The 22832-nt window shown below is 43.3% G+C and overlaps 1 protein-coding gene across 2 annotated transcripts in view; it reads right to left on the minus strand.

Annotated features, from left to right (window-relative positions):
- Positions 1-22832, minus strand: part of GRB10 (growth factor receptor bound protein 10) — a 152258-nt gene that overhangs the window by 16355 nt on the left and 113071 nt on the right. For both annotated transcript variants that reach the window (XM_063326234.1, XM_063326235.1), the window contains 3 exons: positions 10375-10531; positions 4501-4616; positions 1377-1451 (listed from right to left, as the gene is read on the minus strand). In XM_063326234.1, the coding sequence (XP_063182304.1) occupies positions 1377-1451; positions 4501-4616; positions 10375-10531 (348 nt within the window). The remainder of the gene's footprint in view (positions 1-1376; positions 1452-4500; positions 4617-10374; positions 10532-22832) is intronic.

The following is a 22832-nucleotide window of genomic DNA, read 5'->3' on the forward strand; positions in this document are numbered from 1 at the left end:
CCTGACTGCAACCTCACTGCATTTTTAATTCCAGAAATTGGTTTGATTTTTGTTTTGTTTCCCAGCTGAGAGTGGATACTAATGTTTTAAGTGCTTCTCAGTGAACCTGGAGCCAGTACTTAATGGATTTGGAAGTGATTATGGGACAAAATGAGTGCACTGGTTCAAAAGTCAGTGGAAACTTGTATTTAAGCAGAGAGTCAGTGCATATTTGCAAACATGCAAAATGACAGAAATCAAGCTAAAATCAGTTACCTGTACGCATACTTTCTTCACATATTTGTGCCTTCTGCTTTATAACTTGCCTGTTATTCATGGTACTGTCTTCCAGGCATCATGGTCTTATATTCTTAATATATTACTCTTTAAATAAACCATGTTTTAATTTGGCCTCATAAGCTGAATGTCCCCCATTTGAGAAAACAACTACAGTGGAAAAGATTCAGACTACAAGGTTTGGATCGGAGTGCTTAAATTGAGAGGTTTAAGTGAATAAGTTACTGGTCAAAGAGGTAGCCCACCCTTCAGCACCATCCTTGGAGGCCAGCCAATGGTGCCACCACCACAGCTCCTTCATGAGCGAGCAAGGAACTGTACAGTGACATCAAAATTTCAGTAGAAACTCAATGCACGTGCCACTGCCACGCAGATTACACAACTCTACCAACACATATGCATAAGGTACACACCCCTGTAATTCAACTTGGGGAGCTTTAAGCGGGATTACTTTGCAAATGCCACACACAATTTTCTGTAACTACTTACACTTACTTCCTAAGGAATTATTTTTCTATATAAAAGAACAGACAGTTGGCTGAACCATGGGGAAGTTGGTCCTTATTGTTAATTCTCGCCAGGCACAAACATGGGACATAAAAAGCAAAAGCAAAACCTCTCACCATCTCAAGCCCATCTTCTAATGTACACACTTATTTTTACACTTTCTCCTATGCTATGATGTATAGAAGAGTACTTACGTTTTACTTTTTATAAGGTACATTTGTCTAGAAATATATCTATATAAGGTATATTTGTCTAGAAATATATCTGCTAAGACTGTTTTAGGAACAACACTAGGTGCCCAAACCAGGTACCCAGACCAATAGTCATTAATATTCAACCACAGTAAGTTGAATATTAATGGCACAAATATGTATGAACGTAGCTATGAATACTTTGTGTTTATAACTTACACCTCAACGCCACTGGGTAAGATCTTTGTCAGATGTTTTCAACATTTGTACCACACGCTAACTCACTACACTGGTCTTTCTCTGACCAGCTATTTCCAGACCTTTGAATTCTCCCTTCATTCCTCTCAACCTCCTCCCTCCAGCTCCAAAACTTTCTTTGTCCATATGGGTAACTTACAGTACCTGCAAAAGTTGTGACTGTGGGATACTGCCATTTGTTTGCTGACACCAGGCAACCATTTGTTCTGGAAAGAAATTCTAGACATAAAAAGAGAAGACAATTAGAAGTCACGTTATATTTGAACACTTTTACATTGAACAAGTGGAATTTTCTTCCAGTCATTAATTTTTTGAAACTATCACTCTTAAACCAATTTGGAGATCTCCTGACACAGAAACTACTACCAGGGCTTTCAAGTGCAGTTCTTCCCTTCCTACTGCTCACCAAACACCCATGCAGACAGAATGTGGATTTTTAAAATATCTGATATGCAGCATTTCCTAAGTGCATTTTCCCATTGCTTCCTCTTCTACTGAGGGCTTTCAGGGATCCCTAACACTCTGTAGTTCCTAGAAAAGGGCAAGATGAATGGTCCTGCAGGATGGGTATGCAGTGACTCCTTGCTTATTGCATATTCTGCCACCAAATTTCTGTGCTTTCCTCTCCACCCAGAAAGGTTGTTGAGCGAACAAACTCTCTGTAACTCCACTTGCCATGTGGAAGATGGGGAGCAGGAGGAATAACAAGTTTTGTCTGCCCACACAGGGATAAGCTGAATGCAAATGCATTAAAAGAAGTCCCAGGTGGGGACACTGCAGGATCTCCAGTATATACACCTTTATCTTTGACAGCACTCTCCTGTCCAAAATACAGTTCTTCAGTGCTATATCAGCTTGACCCTAAAACCTGCTCAGTCCCTGAGAAGGCTGCAAAAGAAGTGCCATTTGCAGACCTTAATTATGAGAAAGAACTCATGTATGACTGTTGATGCTTTCATTTGGTTGTTCAACATCCAGGTTACGCTCAGGGCTTGAAACCCTTCAATCTGTCAAGAGAACAGCCCTTTGCAAAATCTACCCCCGTATGTTTATATTTCAGTGTAACAGAACAGAGCCCAGTGTTTTTTCTTGCAAGGATAGGTCAGCATGCATTCCATGAAATGAAATAATAAAAACTGAACAAGACAGATGTGCAATAATTAGGCTCTGTCGTATGCCCTGCTTTACGTGCTAGATTTGAATAATCTCAAAGCAGACATCTACCTCCTTTTCCCCCATCCCACAAACACAGAAGCAAATATTGTTTCACACACAAACAGGTGCTTCTGCAGCGCTTTTCCATTTCAGGCATCCAGTACAATATCTCATTCATACTGAATCTTTGCATGACAAAGGTCAGACAGTTTTCTGACTGCCAAATTGATGACTTGACTTCAGATTTATTCCTCCAGTTCCTCTCTTCATTTGCCACGTTTTAAACTGCCTATATAATTCGGTGCACTGAATTTACTATACACAGCAATTACATGAAGTCATTCTTGAAGTTTTTAAACATTATTTGAAGCATGAAGACATGCAGAAATGCCTGAAATAAAACAATGACTGATTATAACAAGATGAATCACAACAAAAATGTTTCCAGTTTAGAACATTCGTCACTCTTCAGCCAATATAAATTTCGGTCTTTAGGGCATAAAGAGAAGGGCTGAAGAGGAATCGCCCTTCTGCCAGGTAAGTTGCACAATGAATTATGAAAGCTAACATTTACCAGCCTCTCTTGTGTAGAAACAGTGCCATATGGCAACAGCTAATGCAACGGATAGGGAGCCTTCACATTCTTACACCAAAAGAATGATTTATTCTGTGATTGCAGGAGCCTGGGACTGAATGCCAAGCATTCTGGGTTTTACTCCCATGCTCTGTTATTAATTAAACTATACCACATGAAACCAATGTGCTAGCTCCTATGATACCAAAATTTCTGTGCAACACTCAGATGTTCACAGGTTATCAGATGGGAAGATCAACAGAAGTGAAGAATTACAAACACTCCATGTACAGAAATGTTTCACACAGTAAGTCAAGGCACAGCCTCAGAAACAAGCACTAGCAGATGACAAATGTACGTGCAAGCACACGTGCGAGGATGCAGCAACTGTGCATTAGCGTCTATGAGGAAATAAATTAATTTGTCATCTGCAGTAACTTCAGCAATGAGTTTGCATGTGACCTCATGCATCTTTTTTCTTCTGGCACCACAAATGCCCAACTGACCCCACATCTGTTCTCACCTAAACCATCTCTGCGTTATCCTTCTTCAGCTACAACAGCCCGTTACAGAGAATCACACAATGGTTCGGGTTGGAAGGGACCTTAAAGATCATCTAGTTCCAACCCCCTGCCATGGGCAGGGACACTTCCCACTAGACCAGGCTGCTCAAAGCCCCATCCAGCCTGGCCTTGAACACTTCCAGGGATGGGGCATCCACAGCTTCCCTGGGCAACCTGTTCCAGTGCCTCACCACCCTCACAGGAAAGAATTTCTTCCTCGTATCTAAGTTTCCCCTTTCAGTTTAAAACTGTTACCCCTCATCCTATCAAACTTCCAACTTAATTGTTTAGATAAAATGTGAAAAATCATCCCCAAATAAGCAGTTACACCGCAAACAGTTTAGAATGACAACATTCAAAGGATCTTACAAATCCAGGAATAAGTATTGTTATGACACACAATACTTTTCAAGCATGGATATCCATGAGGACATAGAGATGGCGAGTTACTGTGATCAGTAAAGAAGGCAGAGCACACTAGTACAGCACAGCCATAGGTAAGACAGTGTTCAACACACAATGATAAACCGGAAATTCCTTGTATGTAGTAAGTGCTTTAGGGGTTACATGGAGTTGTTTTTCTAATTATTACTGTCACAAATTAAAAAGTTTGGATATTGCATGCTAAGCGATCAATTTGCTTCAAATCAAGTAACTTTGAAGATAACGAATAAATTTCACTTCTGATTGTTTTTCTTAAACCAACAAAGATTTCCCTGTCTCGGTCACTCTCCAACATAACAATAGCCATTTTGAAACAAGTATATTTGGTAACTTGAAAACACTTGCGGTTTTTAGGCTGGGAGGAGAGCACAAGGAATTTAAACATTGGTTAAAGCTTCTTTGGAAAGAATTCTGTTTGTTGGTTGCTTTTTTTTTTTTAAAAAAAAGATGTTTAAGACATAACAGCGCCCAGCAATGTTATTGCAATCCATCCCTCTCTCTGTGGTGTAAACAACTAAATAACGAGACTCACCATGGGATTTTTGAAAAATTCGTATTTTGCGTAATTCTTCCTGAACAAAAATTTACTTTCACTTCCCATTGTGGACTCGACTTGAACTATGAGTTCATGATCTTCCAAGCACCTCTCTGTGGAAAGAGAACATGATATTAACACACACAGCCAACCAGCAGAAGCAGCGAGATCAACTTCCAATGAACAGGAGTACCACAACCTTTAAGAAGTTAACAAAACATATTATAGCTTTCAAACCATACTGCCATGAGGCATTTAAGTATTACAAAGTTTAAAATTATATGTCAGTGTTCTTCAAATATTTCCTACATCAGGGCTTCGTAAGCACAGAGTTTTGAGAAAGGAAAGAACATAAGATTTTTTGAGTGCAGTAGCTTAAATAATATACACAAACGTCTTCTTTTGGTGATGGCTATATGCTGTAAACTGGCAAGGTGGACAGAGTTAAGGGGAGAAAAGTTGCGGAAAGGCCACCGTTAGGTCTTGAACTGTCACAGAAATACAGTGTCCTATTTGATCACACTCTATCAAACCAGTTCATTTCAAGGTGAACTCCAGGCCTTTATTGTAGATGCCAGACAATGGGGTTTATTATGAAAGAGGTCACAGGATCTACTTTACAGGAATACTGACAGAGACAAACGTTTTGTACACATGACAGGGCAATTTTCTGCTCTAGATTTGGTTACAAGGTAACTCCCCATAACCACCACTTCTCTGGTCAAAAGAATGGCACATCAAAGCATGAACAGATAGCTTAACAAATCCAATTCACTGAAAGCAGTAACTCGAAAGAAGGCAACTGGGCTAAGTGTGCACTACTTAATGAACTCATTATCTTGGCACATCTTCAAAAGTTTCCGAGAAAGTATTTAGGTATTTTTCAAAAGTCTTAATAGTCAGTACTTTCATCCCTTATATAACAGGAAATAAAAAATCAGGTCAAACAAAAAAATAACTTCTGCAAAGCTCTAGCCATAATGTGTGTGACTTGCTGGCCAAAGAAGTTTGTCGAGACCCTTCCCCACTTTGTGTTCCCGCATCCTTGCATTCCCACAGTTAGAAATGATGACAGGCTGCCACCCAAGTTCTCTCGGGGCGTTTTCAGGATAGAAAGCAAGCAATTACTGGTATCTCAAAAAGTAGTAAGCTCTTGAATGTCACTTGAATTATTCAACTTAGCAGATTCACGTAAGTCCTTTGACTGAAAATTTAACCTATCTCTGAATGATCCCATTGTCTTTCTCACCTGCATTTAGATTGTCAGTCATCACCAGCTCATTGATGACTTCAGCATCTACTGTGGTTTTGCCATGGCCAGCCTTGCTATAGATTGTGTTTCAAAGGGTTAACATTGAAGATTTTCCATACTCGGCTGCTCTCAAATAAAAAGGTGTTTCTTAGTGCATTAGCCATAACAACACTTTCAAGGGGTAGTTCTTTGACTAATGCACACGACAGTACTGCTGTTGGTAGCAGTTAATGAAGGACATTTTGCACCACCTGAGCATTCATCACTGAGACCTCCACATTATTTAGGGGGTTCACAGTGAAGTTTCAAGTATTGCTGCTGATCTAGTGCTACTGTCATGGTTTTAGGTTAAGTCAAATCTCCTCCACACTGTGATGAGGATGGTGGGCCTATGAGGGTGGAGGGCCTTTCTGTTTTTCAGATTATGCTTCCTCCAAAAAACATTTAATTACGTTGGTATGAATCTTCATCACAGGATGAACCCTGAAAGACCAGATGTCCTGCTACTGCCTGCTTCTGTCATTGCACAAAGTTGCGGTCTTCACTTTCCTGATGCACTGAAGATTGCTTGCCTAAGGGCAGGGACAAACCGCGTCCTGTTCGTTCTGTCCTGAGGAAATGCAGTATAGATAAACATTTGTCAATTTGTTTTGTGTTTTGATCATTAGTTTGTGTAAATACACCCAGAGAGTGTTTCTTAGAGGCTTTAGGCAACTGACCTAGATGTATTTCTTTACTAAACCAAGACCCTTTTGAGAATTTGTGGTGATACTCCCACTGATTTATGTTCACATTTTCATTTTGATGGTGAAAGCCATCTTGAAGAAAACCAGCAGCATTTCATAGCACACACATGTAAAAAGGAAGCTAGTCTATGAAGTTTGCTACTACTTCACAGAAGTTGTACACTCGGGAAGACCTTGGTAATTTGCACTGTTAGTATAGATGGTATGAACTGCCACTTGACACACCAGCAACCCAGCCTCAGCCCTGCTTTGAGCTTCCTGCTACAAAACTAGAAGCTCAGATGTCAGTCTATTAAGTTCAATAGGCCAGCCTGTCTTCAAGTGGCATTGCTGCTGAAGTGACCAGCAATGTCTCCTTTTAGTTTATCTGATAGGCTCAACTCATTCTCCTCTACACACTTCCTAGAAGAACAAGACAGACTTTTTATTTTCCTTTTTTTTTTTTTCCCAAAATTGCCCTGTATTATTATCTAAACTTCTACAGAACTGTAGAAGTGATACAATAGGGAAGAAGGAGCTGGATTCCATCGTGAACAACTAGCAGGCATGGCCCCGAATTCCCAATTAGAGAATCGCTACAAATGACAGGTGGACCAAAGTGTGAAATAGCCCGCCCTGTTTTTGTATTTTAGCAAGCGCTGTGTCTAACTGTTCCACTTTTCATTCGTTCAGACTAAGGCAAATCAAATTCAATGCACATATAAACACGAAAATCTATGTACAAAACTATGCAGCAATTCTTTCTTCTCACCCTACATATTTGTCAGGGCCCTACTACTTTTCTTTCCTGTTTCAACTGTACTAAGACATACAGTCAATTCTGGAGCCGTAAAAATGAAGTTTGTGGGTAGGGATTCTTTCAGTGTCCACACACATACTATCATGACAGTCTGTCTTCATCATCATTATTATTTCTTTTTACGTCCAATACAAATATCTCAGTCCCCATCCTAAACTGATGATAGTTAAGCATAAAGTAGTACATAGGGAGAATACCACATTTTATGAACAGGTTAGGTGTATTTCTAGTTGCAAATGAAATAATGGGACCAATTCAAGTTTCACAGGCTGCTTAAATCTTGACCACAAAGTGGTTTAGATACTAGTGGTATACTGCAGCAGGAACCATTTCCACGTGTCAAATCTAAGCAAGTCTCATGGTAAATTGTCACACCATTGCCTCCAGTGAGAACGCAAATATTTCGTGCAGTCCAGTAGGTGAAGTTATTTGCAGGCACACGTGTTATTTGGAATACTCTGGACTACGTGTGCGAAGTAAGCAGTCGGATGAAGGTTCCTTAAAAACTGGGACCTAGAAGAGCACCACAATGATAAATGTGCAGCTGGATTCAAAAATTTCCTCAGTCTGCCCAATAGTAAAAAGATGAACTGGTTCTGCAGACTGAGCTCTTTTGGAAAGCATTATTAGGCAAGACCAGGAGGGACAAAAAGACAGTGAACTTAATGAAGTAACTCGCCTCTTTTAGCGGGTTTCAAGATTACCACCTACAGCATTAAGTCAGCAAGGATGTCTTGAGTAAGAAATAATGTCTTCTAGAAACACAGAATTCTCACTGCTCTTAAACCATATTTCTTTCCGTACTGCTAAGTATCTATTCACCACTGCTTCATACTTTTACTAGCAATCTTATTTCTAGAGGGAAAAATATGGATCATCAGACACCTGATAATAACTTCACCTGAGGTGCAGACAAATTACTACCTTGATCTAACAGTCTCTGAAACACAGGGAAGCATTTAAGCTACTGAGAAGCTAGAAATAAGCAGCTGTGTAACAAAAAATTCAAACTGCAACCAAAACTGGGTGGACGCGTGAAAGGTGGTATTTAAAGTTTATTGAATATATCACAGCGTCTACTTTGGTCCCCAAATACAAGAAACTGGATGTTGTTGTCTCCCGCTAAATGGACCCTTCTGTTCCCTTTTCTGTCCGCATCCTTTCAAATATGGGAAATCTGTATCGTTACCTCTTTTTTGAGGCTTTGAATACTTTTTCCTTTGTCTGTTCGCTTTACCCCCTCGCAGGCTGCGTTACTTCTCACACAGATCTACTGCGTGGCCTTACAGAGGACAGCCCTGGAGAAGTCCCTGCGGAACAAAGTGCGGTGGCTGCTGAAGCCCCAACCTGCACACCCCTGCTTCTCTGGGACAGCCGGGGCCCCGCTTTGTGCTGCAGTGTCAAACAGAGGTCCAAGGCAGGCAGGTCCCCACGTATATAAATGCAGCCCGATAAGTATCTTGCTCTTTTCCCATCATTGTTAATTACCAAGTTATTTGTGTGTAAACAGAAGCTTTTGATTTCCTAATCAGCCTCCTGCCCGATTCATTCAGAGATGTCACACACCAGAGTTTGACAGCACAATTAGTCACCATGGAAGCTATTGTGATGTCACAAACACTGAATTGTGGCATCATTGAATGAATCTGGCAGGAGAAGGATGTTGGTTACAAAGGAGAAGGCTTCTGTTTACACAATACCTTGGTAATCAGCAATGATGGGAAAGAGAATATAGAAAAAGAGAGCCTGGTAGCTTAATGAGCATTGATAAAACTGAAAATTTGTAAAGGTTGTTAGAAGCGCGCATGTGGCATATTAAGCTACAGAGATAAAGATTCTGTAATTTATACCTTAATTCTTCACCTTGTCCTATGTCCTCAGAACTGAAAACACACCACAGGCATATACAAGTGAGTGTTTCATGTTAATTTTTTCACGTATTTCTATATTAGGAGAGATACCCAATAAAACCATTAAACAATCATGATATCCTATGGTTATTTTTTTTTGAGTGCTATTCCGTAGAGCAGTGAATTTATCTGCGTTTAGCAGTATTGATTTAGGGCATTATATCTCCAGCAAATTGTTTCCTTTTTTTATTTGTAAGGGTTCTGAATTACATTTTTAGACATAAAAAACCTCTGTTAGCTACAGATAGCATTCACAATTCCAGTGCTGGTGATCGCCGCTTATGATTTGTCTTCCCCTATTTTCTAGAAAAAATTCCCTGTGAAGTATATTGACTAATGCTCCAAATGCTACACTTTCTAAAGCATTATTGTATGCTACGTAGAATTATAGACGGCATATCTGAGCGATATGCAGTTGCAAGCTGCACAGCAAAACCCTGCAACTAATCAGTGCCACAAAATAACAGGAAAAGCGAGACTGAATAACATGAGATCCTTTCAGGTACTGTAATTAAACCAATTCACAGTGTTATTTAATTCCCCACAGTTCTTCCTCTTGCTGCCTTCTTGAAACTGTAACCATGACACCTTAATTTCAATCAGGTGGAGGAGCTGCCGCCTGGAGAGCAGATGCCACTGCTGGTCCAGAAATTGCCCATGGATTTGCGGGTGGTGCCACCATTTTTTCCCTGCCTGAAGTCAAGTTTAGCCATCCCCCCTCCCCCACCTCAGCATGTCTAGCTTTCATAAGCATTACTGTAGGTATGCAAAGCTGAGTCTGTTCACCCAGGTCTCCCAGCTGGTGATGAGCTGAGCTGTTTCACAGGACCTGTACTCTAAGGATCAAGCTTAATTTGCCTAAGCTGTTTATTTGCAATAGCTTCAGACACAGCAAGATAGCAACAGAGCGCTAGCATGAAGATTAGACAGTTATTTTTCTTTTTTGTAATAAAAAATCAGAGGATGGGAAATAAGAGGAGGACTTAAAATGGCTTTAAACGCTTAACACATCAAATTGTAATACACAAAAAGCACGTATGTGACCAGCTAATTGTACAAAGAAAAGCAGTGGAAAGAAAACGTTCCGGCTGGAAGCACATTAATACGAATTACACATATTTTATGTTCCCAGGTAACCATGCCACCCCTTTGACCATTCCCTACCTAATCCTAGGTGAGGGTGATGCTCCACTAGAGTCCAGCTGTTATCATCCACACAATGACTTTTGTAAACGAGCAGCTGACAGAGGTCCCTGGCTGTCATGTCTGCTAGAATCTCGACCACTTTGCTTGTTCCATCTTCACTAAAGACTTTTACATCCTGCAACATAAAGGGTACACTTACAGATCAACAGCTCTGAACACAGGAAAACCACACAGCTACTGTAGAAAAAGCATCCTCTTGGCGTGACGGTTCCAAGCACCTTGGCAGCCAGAATAAATGACATGGATGATTCACTTTGTAACACTTTCTCTTGATGCCCCCTTGCCCTATTTCCCCTCCCCCCCTCCCCAACACCTCCCTGCACTAAACAAAGATTCAGCAGGGTTAATATGACCACATACACAGAAAAAGTGAGAGAGCAGGTTCTGTATAAAGCTGTGTAAGGTAAGCAATTGTGAAACGATATCAAGAGAGTACTTCGGCAACAGTGGGCAAGAGAAACTGCATCCAGTCAAACACACACAATTTTCTCCACGATCCTGCCTGAGGCCTCGGAACATTTACAGAGGAGCAGGCCAAGACCCCGAAGACTAAAAATGTCTCTCTTGTTCCCCACCAACTTTTGATTGTTTCGCTTGGGGATGTCCCACTTGCAGTTCGCCGGCGGATCAATTAGCTAGCACAATCCACACATTTCTCTCCCTGCCCCGACTTCTCTTTTGATCCTAGCTTGAAAGTAGTTCGAAACCAAACGTGCATACACTGCACATCCTAAACGTTAATGGAGAGGAGAGAACAAGTCAGGAACCCTTCTCCCCACCTCTTGAATCATACAGATGCTTTCCCCTTTGCATTGTTCTGCTCAAGCCAGAGACACTTGCTGCAAAATTATTCTCCGGGTGAACGTGCAGCTCCAAGATTTAAATCAACTCCGCGTTTAAGAACGCACCGCATCCTAGCGAAGAGAAAGGCGAATCTAACAAAAAAACGGAGGGGTAATTCGACATGGAAAAAAATCTTACCTCAACGGCACGTAAAAGGCAGCAGTCGGAAGAACAAGATGGCATTTTAAATAGAGATCGCCTCTTGGGAGAGAGTTTGCTCTCTGCCTCCGCCGACCCTTTGTAGCCTGCGGCTGGGGGGCTGGGGGGCCGGGGTGCCGGCGGGCGGTGGTACCGTACCTGTCACGTAGCCCCTGCTATGGGGACTGTTTCTGGGGAGGGAAACAACTCTGCCAGAGCTCCACTCAAAGGGTTACACGCAATCTTTGCGGTAGTGAATCAAACCACACCGTGTAGACCAATCCTAGCCCTCCCTCCGACTGATGTAATCATTTCCCACACACTATCAGACTTCCAAATTATTCCCGCCCCCCCACCTCAAAAAAAAAAAAAAAAAAAAAGGAAAGAAATTACAAAGGAAATTTGTTTTTATGACCACCCGCGGCGGGGGGAGGGGGGGGGGGGAAGGGGGGGGCGCGGTAAGACCCCCCTGCCTCCGGCAGCCCCGAAGTTGCAAGGCCGATGTGCGGGGAGGGGGGGACGACACCCGTAGCCCCGCCGGCGGGCGTGCTGCCTGCCCCGGCGCCGGCGCCGCGCCTGCCCGCAGCCCGGCCTGCCCGCGGCTGATGTCATCCGCCCCCAACAACTTCGGCACTTGAACTTCTCCTCCCGACGGCTCCGGGATGGACCCGCAACCCCGCTCCGCTGCCGGACCCGGGGCTCGGCGGGGGGACGCGGGGCGACGGCGACGGCTCCGCACGCCCAGCGCCCGCCGGCCGCCTCCCCGCCTGCCTTCCCCTTCCTCCCCCCACCCCGGCTCCGTGCAAATTCAAGCCCAGTGAGGGAGGAGTTAAAGCCTCATCGAGCCCAAGTGACTCAAACCCGCGCGTTCAGGAAACGGCTTCATCTGACAGCAGGGATGAGGCAGCTCTTTCAGAAGTAGGCTCCGGAGGGGAGAGGAGAGAGGGAGGGGACCGGGGCGGGGGGACGGGGCGGGGTGGGGGGGGAATCCCGGTTGCTGTAGCTCCGGGGAAGGCATGCCCGCCGTACAACGTTACAGCTGCGCTCCCACCCCTGCCAACGCTTCACCAACTCAGAGGCATCCTCACGCACACCGAAATTTATATATGTCTATATTATTTTTTTTTTTAGGCGGGGTAGGTTGCCTCCGGGTTCTGCCTTGCGGGACAGTCTGTTTTCTGTAGTTAGCACCCATCTGACAGCGGAGCAGCGCGTTCCATCCGCGGAGGCAGGGGAGGCGAGTGCCGGGACACCGTCCCCAGCCCCAGCCCGCCCCGCAGCCCCCCGAAGCAGGGAAGGGGACGGCAGGGACCGGAGGGACCGTGTGCCCGAGGTGCCCGACAGAAATCACACCGGTTTGCGAACAGGGGAGAGCTGCTCTCGCCTCCCCTCTCCGGACGCACAGGCAGACTGAAAAGCCAGCGTTTAACAAGCCAGAAAGTTGCTATTTTGTTTTTGGCTTCAGCGGGGAACGGGGAGGGACCGAGACCCACTTCAGTTTTATTTTTTTCTCTCAATAGATGGGAAAGGAGTGACACAACGGAAAACGGTGGTGCTGAAAGAACTCCTTTCTACTTTCGGCTTACTCTGCGCACATGACTCCACTTTCTCTATTGAAACTGAGCTATTTGGGATGGATTTCCTGCCTCGGGAACCAACCTGGTGACATCATTCATTCATTCATTAGTCACCGAGCAGCAGAGCCCTACGCTCCCTGCCTCAGCCTTCCCAGGGGAGCCCGCACCAGCCACATGCCGGGGGAATCGCCGCTTTTGCAACACCTGAAGCACAAAAAACCCCCTCTCTTCCTTCCCTGCTGGGGAGAAGGCAGCGAGATAGGCCAGGCTGCAACTCATCCACGTCACTGCCGAGTCCCAGAGGAGAGGAAAGCCATTCTGCTGAGTCCTCGCAGGTGGAAAAGAACGAGCCGTGAGACCATCACCATGCTTTTCCCAAGCTTGGGAAGACTTAATGGAGCACGGCCACTGGAAGAATGCCTCAGCTGTCTTTTACGCCCATTCCTGCCGTGCTCCCTTCATATGAAAGGGGTCACGGATAGGTGTCCCACCTTCCCCCTCCTTGTCCAGAGTCTGAGCTGATGCCAGCTATCCTGGTGTACACCAGCATCCCAAAAGCCAGTATGGGGTGCACAGCATTGGGCCGGTCTTCGGCGTGCGACTCTGCTGCAAGACCATGTTCCCATTTCCTGCACATCGGGCCCTGCAGGCAATTCCCACACCACAGCAACTATTGGAGCGACCCTACATATGTGGGAACGTTCATTCAGGGGGTTTCAGTGATGCCTTTAAAGCTCAGGGACAGGAGTGTGGTGGGTGGACGGCGTGAACGCAGAAATGAGCAAGTTAACTTCACCAGCTATTAATAGTGCCGTGTTTGCTATCAAGGACGGCACAAGGCCATGTATCACCACTGACATCATGGATATAAAAGACTGCATCAGGAGGGGACGTAACGGCCTGAGCTGAACCCTGCCCTCGAGGATGGGAGAAGGACAGAAGTGAGTCAAAACCCCATGCCTCTGTGAGGGCAAGGCTGCAGCAGTCCCTAAGAGGCTTACTTGAAAGGCGAGGGGATTTTATGTCCCCACACAACGCATGACATCTAACCACAAATATGAAACCAGCTCGACGACAAAGCTTCAGCTCAAACTTTCCGACCGTTTCCGTGACAAAAGAGGCAGATAGCAATATTCCTGTATCACTGAGAGGACTTAATTTAAAGTCAGTTGGTCAAATCCAAACCCTTCACATTTCCTATCTTTTTTTTTTTATTTATTTTTTCAAGGAAGCATCTCCTACTTTAAGATGTCAAGGGCTCCCTGTTCAAACTTCTTCCACCAGAAACACTGTTTCGCTTGCAAAATTGATTCGGGGCTTATTATCTCCAAAGGAAAATGAAGCAGAATTCAATCTGAATAAAACACTCCAATAATGAAAACACTTTAGCCTGAAGAGGGGTTCAGAAAGTTCATCTGACACTTTTGCCCTGCATCCCTCCGAGAAATGCAGTGAAATGCAACAGCAGACTGCCTGCAACAGTGATTTACAAAAGGCCCTAATTACGTCAGCAGCACAAGGCACCTTCTATTCAAAATTAAGGCTAAGAATGCTAAGCCAACCAGAGCACTATATTGGCTGAACATTCAGTGCTTTACAGTGCAAAGGAGCAGATAACAGACTGCACCATTGTTCTGGGAAGAATTCTTCCTCCAAGCTTCCCCCCCCCCTTCTTTCTTTTTTGAAAGACAGACAGACTTAAAAATTAAAAATTTAAAAGAACATTAATATTCATCACTTCAGTGGTTTCATATAATGGGTCGCATATCTTGAGTACCCTCACGGCTGTTCCATCTTCCAGCCTCAGTTCCTCATCCTCGCTGCAGTATTTTGTGTGCATCAAGTAACACAAACGTTATTAGGGATGAGGACAAAAAAACCCAGTTGTGTCATGGTCACATTACTTCTCCACTTTTCTATTTGTGCTATTTTTTCCTCTTTCTGCAAAAGAAAACCTATGACTATATACAATTACCATAAAAATTCACTCTTTTAAATGACGTTATGCTGAAAATCTTCAGCATCGAATGGATCCAAACTTGCGTTCTAGAATCTGAAATTAATCATGGTATAATTCATATCAGTGCAAACCAACCTTTGTTATCCTGGATTATGACTCCACACTAAGTATAAGGAGAGAGTACCAGTTAACAGAAATCTGACTGAAATCTAATAGATAAAAGATTTTAGTACACTAGTTTTTCAAGAGTTTCCCTTTGTAAGAGATGAAGATCAGAGACACCACAGAAAGCCACTAAATGCACTGAAGAGTCATTACCAAGAGCTATGCAAACAGAAAATCAGTCCAGCAAGTTTTGACTTTCACGCCTGGGATTTCACTTGTCAAGATTGTTCAGACGTGAGAACTGTACCACCAGTGAGGTGTACAGGAAGAAAATGGAACTGAAATGCATGTACCTTGAGCAAGCAGAAGGAGCGATTTATTGCAGAAGGCACCTATGTAGCAGGCAGATACTTGCTGTTTTCACTGGAACCCTGTTTTGATGAGATGATTTTTCTGAAAGCTTTCTGTACTCAAAGCTCATGGGCTCACGAGAGCAGAGTCAGAGTCACTGGAGGAATTGGGGAAGCTTTCAATTAGGATCAGCCAACTCAAAGCTGCTGAAGACTCAAGCTCTGCATGCAGGTTACCCGCGAACTACTATCTGCCTAGTTGAAGAAGCAACAAAAAAAGGAAGGTTTTGCTTCCTAAAGTCTCAAACCTTTGATAAAGAAAAGCCTCTAAGCACGCTCTGTGCACACCGGGCAGGGAAGCAACTCAGTCAACCACATCTACACACTGAAGCACCAGCCAGTCCCCTCGTACTTGCCCAGCAGCATTAAGGCAGCTTTATAAGACATGGGAATTTCAAGTGCTGCAATGCCATAAATATATAGGTCAACCCTATGGCTCTTTTTGCCTCCTGTGTTGCACAGCTCATGCAGGAAAAAAGCCCTTCAGACAAACAGCAGCAGCAACAGCAATACATTGCAGATAGGATCGCTTATACACAAGGCATCACAGAGTACTTCCTTATAAAAGAAAAACAACTGTGAGTTATTTGATCATTGCTTCCCCCCCCCCCCCATATATAAATATAAAACCCTAGGAAACGCTGAGGTTAAGGTTCTCATAGCAACATTAACTCTCTCCTCTGGCATATACTATATTTAGGTACACATCTAAAAGCCTATGAACAACAAAGGAGAACAACTGTTGTACGATCAAGATCCTGGGCTTTGACTTTCATATTCAGAACAGCATTAAAAAAAAAAAATACTTAAGTTGGCCATGTGCAAAACCCTAATTCTGTCCCTACTTGCAGGGCTATTGAATTTTAAACCCATTTCCCTGAGTCAGAGGAATAACTTGACTTGAAAGGGAAATCACAGTATCATCATATGTTCAGTGGTCATCAAAGACCAATATTAAAGCAAAATAATCTATGAGGGTCATACCAGTGAGAGAGGTTTGGGGAATCACAGGGGTGTGGGCAGAGCTGGGCAGGGCGGGATTAGCACCAGGTTCAAGTCAGCGTCTATATTTGGAGGGTTTGCGCCTCCGAACTGGTCATCTATGAACACCCAGGCCCACGTTCACCCCAGGTAATTTTAGAGAGTTAAATTCCTTCTGAAGCTAAGGGAGAGAGGTGAGGTAACTTAAGATCTAAAGCACATGACAAAGGCATTTGTGTCTCTCTGCTAGCTACAGAAGGAATCTAAACTCCGGACTCCGGACTTCAGCTGGATGCTGTAAGCTATACTGGCTGAATTCAGGCCATGATGACTAATCAAGCAAACATGTCTCTCTGCACTATTGGCATAATTACCCACTGCAATTGTTGACACTTGAGCTTAAAAAAACAAGCAAAGTGTGTGATGTTGCATATAGGCAAAGCACATTTAAAGGAACAAATACAATGAGCACATCTGAGGTACTATTAAAGGTTAAAACCCGAATATTCTAAAAACAAGCCAAAGCTTTTCCTCCTCTCATTCAAAATTACGTGTGAAAATGGCTATTTGTTACGGAGAGACTGGATGAAGTCTATACTCGTTATCTGTTTCTAACTTCTCAAAGTACTAATGCCCTCTGTATAAGCTTAGGCTTGTACAGCAACTGCATCGAAGCTTCTTCAAAAATCTCAGCTATTTGTATACAAAGGTGTGAATTGTGCAATGTACTTTTAAGAAAAGACTGTACAGAGCATGTTTTCAAGACATAACCACTGCCTGCATGAACGGAAGATTTATTCCAGCATGTAGTCACATACTTAGAGGCTGAAGGTTTGGGAACTGTAAGTTACTACCCTATAATTTCTATATTTTACAAATAAATAGCAGAATGCAGTTTTAAGTGATACATGTCTACATACAGACAGCACACTGATTTTGTGATAGTATCCCCCAAAAGCTGTTTCACTCTTTCCCGCTTTGGTTTAATGCTCACATGTTCGGGTAAATGATTTGACCCATCTGACATTTTCACGTCTTCCCACTCGATTCCTCGTTTGCTTCTCATTTTTAGGTAAAAGAAAGGAGAGAGACTAATTTTCAATCCCTTTAAGAGTAACAATAGGCCTTTATGAATTTTGCTGAAGCTTCTGGGTATTTGCAGGATGCTGGAAGAGAGAAAGCTTGGGAAGCAGTTTAGATAGGCTTTGACACAGCACCAGTCCACACCAGCGGGAAGGCAGCCCAGCAACAGCCAGCGCATCCACTCTCCAATCTGGGGGTCCAGGCTCTTCCTGTGGTCACAGCACTCACAGCTTAGATTTTCTTCTACGCCTGCATCCTCCCACACCCAGCAGTTCCCATTAGTTTTGATTATAAGTCCGTAAATGAGCTCCCTGCTCTCCACGCAGCTCCTCCCAACAGCAATTGCTTTTCATGCAAAAATCCTTTCTAGTTTCGAGATCCTTTATGTATGGAAAAAAAAAAGATATTACAGGCACTGTTACACTCCTTTGATTATGTAATGAAAGACATTAAGTGATGTTGCTGGCATTAACCTTTATCTTTCATATATTTTATTGTGCAATTTATCCCTAGATAGTTTGCAATCTTCCTCAGCTGTGCTTACAGAATGTGTTATTTATTGGCTGAATTTGCTCCAAGAGAAAGGTTTAGTAGAAAACTTCTTGCAAACACAATTTAAGTCGCTAACAGCCCTAGAAAGGGTAATACAAAGAAAAACCATAATAATTTCTTGATTAAAATTCTTAAGTAACCAGGCTAGTTACTGAGTATTTTAAATTGTTTTGCCATTATAAATTACTCTGTAGAAAAGGAATTATTACCACATCTTCCTTGCTGCACAGGCTTTCAACCACAAGAACCACATTAATTTGAAACTTGGCAGACATCGCAGCAAGGCTCCAGGGAGCAGCTTCCCATAGGATTTAGAAAAATGGTGCAGGTCCCGAAGGCTTGGATGGCTCCTTCTTTCCCAGTAGGACAGGGTGACAACTGCAGCTGAGGCACTTGCCATCTGAGTGCCCAGGCCACCCTATGAGCCAGAAATCCATTTCAGCACAGAGGCCGGCAAGGTACAATTGGCTTCTCGCTCTGATTGACTATTGTCCAAGTAGAACTCCTACATGGGTATTCCACAAAATTCCCCTTCCCTTGCACGCTTTTCTAAGGGGAAAGGAGCAGAGAGTTTGCAGAGCAGAAAACAGGAAGGCCATTAAAGGTTGTGTATATAGGTAGACTCGGGTCCAGCCCACCACTTGCATGCACTCGTCCAGCTACGTATTACGAGGAAAGGGATCAGAGACCACTTTCAAAGATGCCTTTGGACATTGAGGATTAGTATTTGAAAATACGTGCATTTTTAACGCGTGGGGAAACCTTTGGGGCAGTCACTGTCTCTTATCTGATACAATGGGACCTTGGGATTTTGACTGTGGTTGATATAATAACAGAAATAAAATAAAACAACAACAACAGCCCAACGATCAGGGATGATGCCAAATAAGCTATATTTGGAATGTCCAGACATGACAAAACAAACACATTATTTTAAGAACCAGTAGTTATGAAATTTGTCTTGAACAACTGCAATCCAATTTACCTAGTCTGGTAGCAAAGGAATCTAAGCAAGCGTAAGACGCAGAGCTGGACAGAAACTGCAAACTTAGAATGCAATACAGAGGAAGAAAAAGATAGAGCCTCTTCCCACTCCTGTTTCTTCCTCCCTCCCCCCCAAAAAAGTAATCACAAGGAATGAAAAAGCCAAAGATTTTAGGGCTTCTAAATTTGTTCCCTGGTGCTTGCAAGTGCAGAGTTCCTAAGGTTTTCTCTACAGCCCTGAAGGCTAAAATAAATTTAAAAAATTAATGAATGCAAGGTCTCAGCTGAGAGCCCAGCTCCGAGATCTGACAAGTCTTGCCAGAATTGACAACAGCAGGATAAAAAGAGTTTTCATGACACATACAAAGGTGCACTAGATTAAAAAAAAGAATCCATTCTCTGTCTTTACAAGAGTCCCTTTATTCCCCTCCACATCCTGATGAACCAACGCTGACATCCCAGACCAGGCAGTTACACCAAAGTTGCCGGGAGAGAAGGGGAAGCTGGAAACTAAAACAAAAAAAAAAAAGAAACTTTTTAAGAAAAACTCTATGAACTTAAGATGCATAGCTTGATCAGAGAAGAATCAAGTATGGTATATCACACGGAAACACAATACAGGGCTCCAACCAACCAAAGTGTGAAAATATGAAGATGAGAGCAACTTAGGGCAGTGAAAAAGGTAATGGAAGCTAATGGGAAGAAAAACAAAACATGGAGAAAAACTCCTAACCAAGACTGGCTATAACTCAAGGAACGATGACCATTTATTGATGGGAACCTGAAGTATGAACACACCATGAAACTCGCTGCCTAACGGCCTCTGTGTGCTGAAAATCCCAAAAGCTCATGCACACCTTGGAAATATAAACTTCCTGCACTCCGATAGCATCAGTCGCAACGCACAATAGGTTTTTCCCAATAAGGTTGAGTTCATACTGCTCCGACAATAAAAGAGGGGTGCTTTATAACGAGTGGGTGACAGGCTTAACTACAGCAGCATGGCAAAGCATCCCTAATGCCCGGCCGTCAGCTGCCTCCTCGCTGTACAGTATTCAGCAATACTGCTTAACTTCTCATCTCCCAAGCTACCGTCTCTGGAAGCCAGCGATTTCAAGCAGCAAGTATCGGCTAATTGTTGCTGCCTGCAACGTTCGGGATGTTTTATGGGTCAGTTTGTCACACGCACACAATAAATGCCTTTAACAGAGCTGCTCGCGTTGGGAGAGTATTTCTGCGCAACTGTGTAAGCATCGATTGTGTGGCCAGAATTAACCCCCTGCAGATCTTAGCCCAGGAAAAGTTACATCAGTGGGAGAAGAGGGCTCATGTTATCCTCTCCTCCATGCGCCTATAATTCTCATTTTCAGCAACTGCTTTAATGGGAAACTGCTACATAAAACTGCTCTGCTGTTTAATTTTTAGTAAATTTAGACATCGGAGGAAAACAATGGTTTTCCCCCCAAGTCAAGATCGATATATCAAAAGTTTCTGGGGCTGATGCAAAATCTGGGGTTATGTCATCATGACTAAGCCAGATATTCTCTCTCGAATGCAGCTAGCCCCAAGCAAATCTCACTCCCTTCCAACCTGCTAAGAATTACTCATTTTCAGTAGAAAAAAGTGAGAAAAATATTGGAGAAAAGCCGAACACAACCAGACAAGAGATTTATTAGCGCACAGCGTCTAACCACCCTGCCCCAAAACACCTAGCGTAGAGATCCAAGTTACCAAGAAATTTTTCGCATCTCTCGCTGCTCTGCTTCATTGCTGCACCCATCCACCATGCCACGGCACGAGTTTTAATTCCACGGCAAGCGCCTCTGACTTATCTGCTCCGAGCTCCCTCCCCAGGGCTTGCTCCAGACCATTTTGCATACCCCATCTCCTCCTAGTAGGGGCACCACAAACAAAAAAACAAACACAAAAAAACCCACACAACCCAATCCTTTGCTTAGCTTACAGGGACAAATTCCCTGCTGCCATGGTTACCACTCCAACTTCTCTTGTGGAACTAGAAATAAAAAAAAAAAAAAAAACAACCAACTTCCCTGAGAACAGACGGCTATATAATGTTAGCTCTCCCTCCCTCCCCTCACTCATCATTGTTAGCCACTAAATCAGCTACATCTGGCATATTTAATTTGGACTAAATAAAATGTCACTAATTAAAAAGATGCCGAACAAGCAATACATGGCATTATAGAAACGGAGAGCTTAGTATCTGAGCACAGCCTATTAGGAACTGAAAGGATTCAACGAGTTTTTACTAAAAGCTGAGAAACAAAGGCAAGTGAACAGTCCTCTATACACTCTTACTCACAACAATGTCCTCTAGAAGCTCTCCCCTATCGTCTAGGTGTACCAAGGTTTTCAAGCACTAATTCCTGGAGCAGCAGTGGCTCAAATGGGAAGTAGTTAGCTCATTACAGATGGTATTATTCGGCTGGAAGTCTGCAGCCGTCATTCCAACTTTTAAAAAGAAGGTCACTTTGCTAAAGCTACAATGAATAGGATGTTCAGCAGACATGCACACAAGGTGCTTTAACGGACCTGTGTCCACGTGACTGTCTCTGAACAGTAACAGCTCTCCTCTCCTCTCTCTCCTTCTCCAAACTGTTTTCAGCAGCCTAACTCGAAGCATCGCACAACCGCTCCATCCTTCCTCTCTTGCAACTCCTCTCCTCAGCCCATCCCTGAAGACAAACATGTCAGCTCTCTGCATCTCCCATCGCAGGTCACACCGCGGAGATGTGAATGCTGCTTTCCACCGCTGACCAACACACTACCTGTTCGAAAGCAGCTCCTCCTACCCTCCCACCTTGACATCAACACACCCCCCACCCCCCGTGAATCACATCATACTCCTCGACCAGGCTTTCACCTTTCTGGGTACACCACTATCAGTATTCCACTGACACTTAACAAACAGAGTTCAGTGCAAAGCTTCACTGAATCATATAAACCTCATTTCACAGCCCTTAACTGTCTTCCATCATATTTTCTGCCAACTGGTAATCTTTTATTCTAAAGCTGTATTATCCCTTATGATTAGTTGGATAAGCATTTGAGTGATTTCATTTTTAGTGCCTCCAAGGCTGAGGATTTCCCATGAGAACAGATCATCTTCTAAGTGCTCTGGTCCAGGTTCTCAGCATTTATAAATCAGACGACTGGCTCCTCTCTATTTTTGCTGATGTATTTGTACTGATGAAGTAAAGGAGATATTTAGGTACACTTTGATTGCCATTGCCTAATTTCAGTATTATTGATAGTCAAATAGAGTCACACATTCAACTCAGAAATCCCCCCATAAAGTAAATTTTAACAGAATTCTTACAAGACGTTCAAGTGGATTAAGTTGATAATGCTGGCACACACTAGGCAAGCAGAAAGATTACTCTTCTTAGAAAGTAGTTATACATAAATTAACGGTGAGCTTTACTCTCATAATTCCTAACTTCAATATTAAAGACATAACACAGAGATGATCTATTTCAGAATCATCACGACTTTAACCTTTTTTTTTATATCGTAAAGGTTTAAGAACAATCACAGGATCACAGAAGGGTTGAGGGTGGAAGGGACCTCTGGAGGTCATCTGGTCCCCACCCCTGGCTCAAGCAAGGCCAGCTAGAGCCCGTTGCCTGGGACAACATCCAGACCCCTTCAAAATATCTCCAAGGATGGAGATTTCACAACCTCTCTGGGCAACCTGTGCCACTGCTTGGTCACCCTCACAGTTAAAAGAGTGTTGCCTGATGTTCAGAGGGAACCTCCTGT

Source organism: Chroicocephalus ridibundus, chromosome 2 (assembly GCF_963924245.1).
Source record: "Chroicocephalus ridibundus chromosome 2, bChrRid1.1, whole genome shotgun sequence".
Classification (NCBI taxonomy): domain Eukaryota; kingdom Metazoa; phylum Chordata; class Aves; order Charadriiformes; family Laridae; genus Chroicocephalus; species Chroicocephalus ridibundus.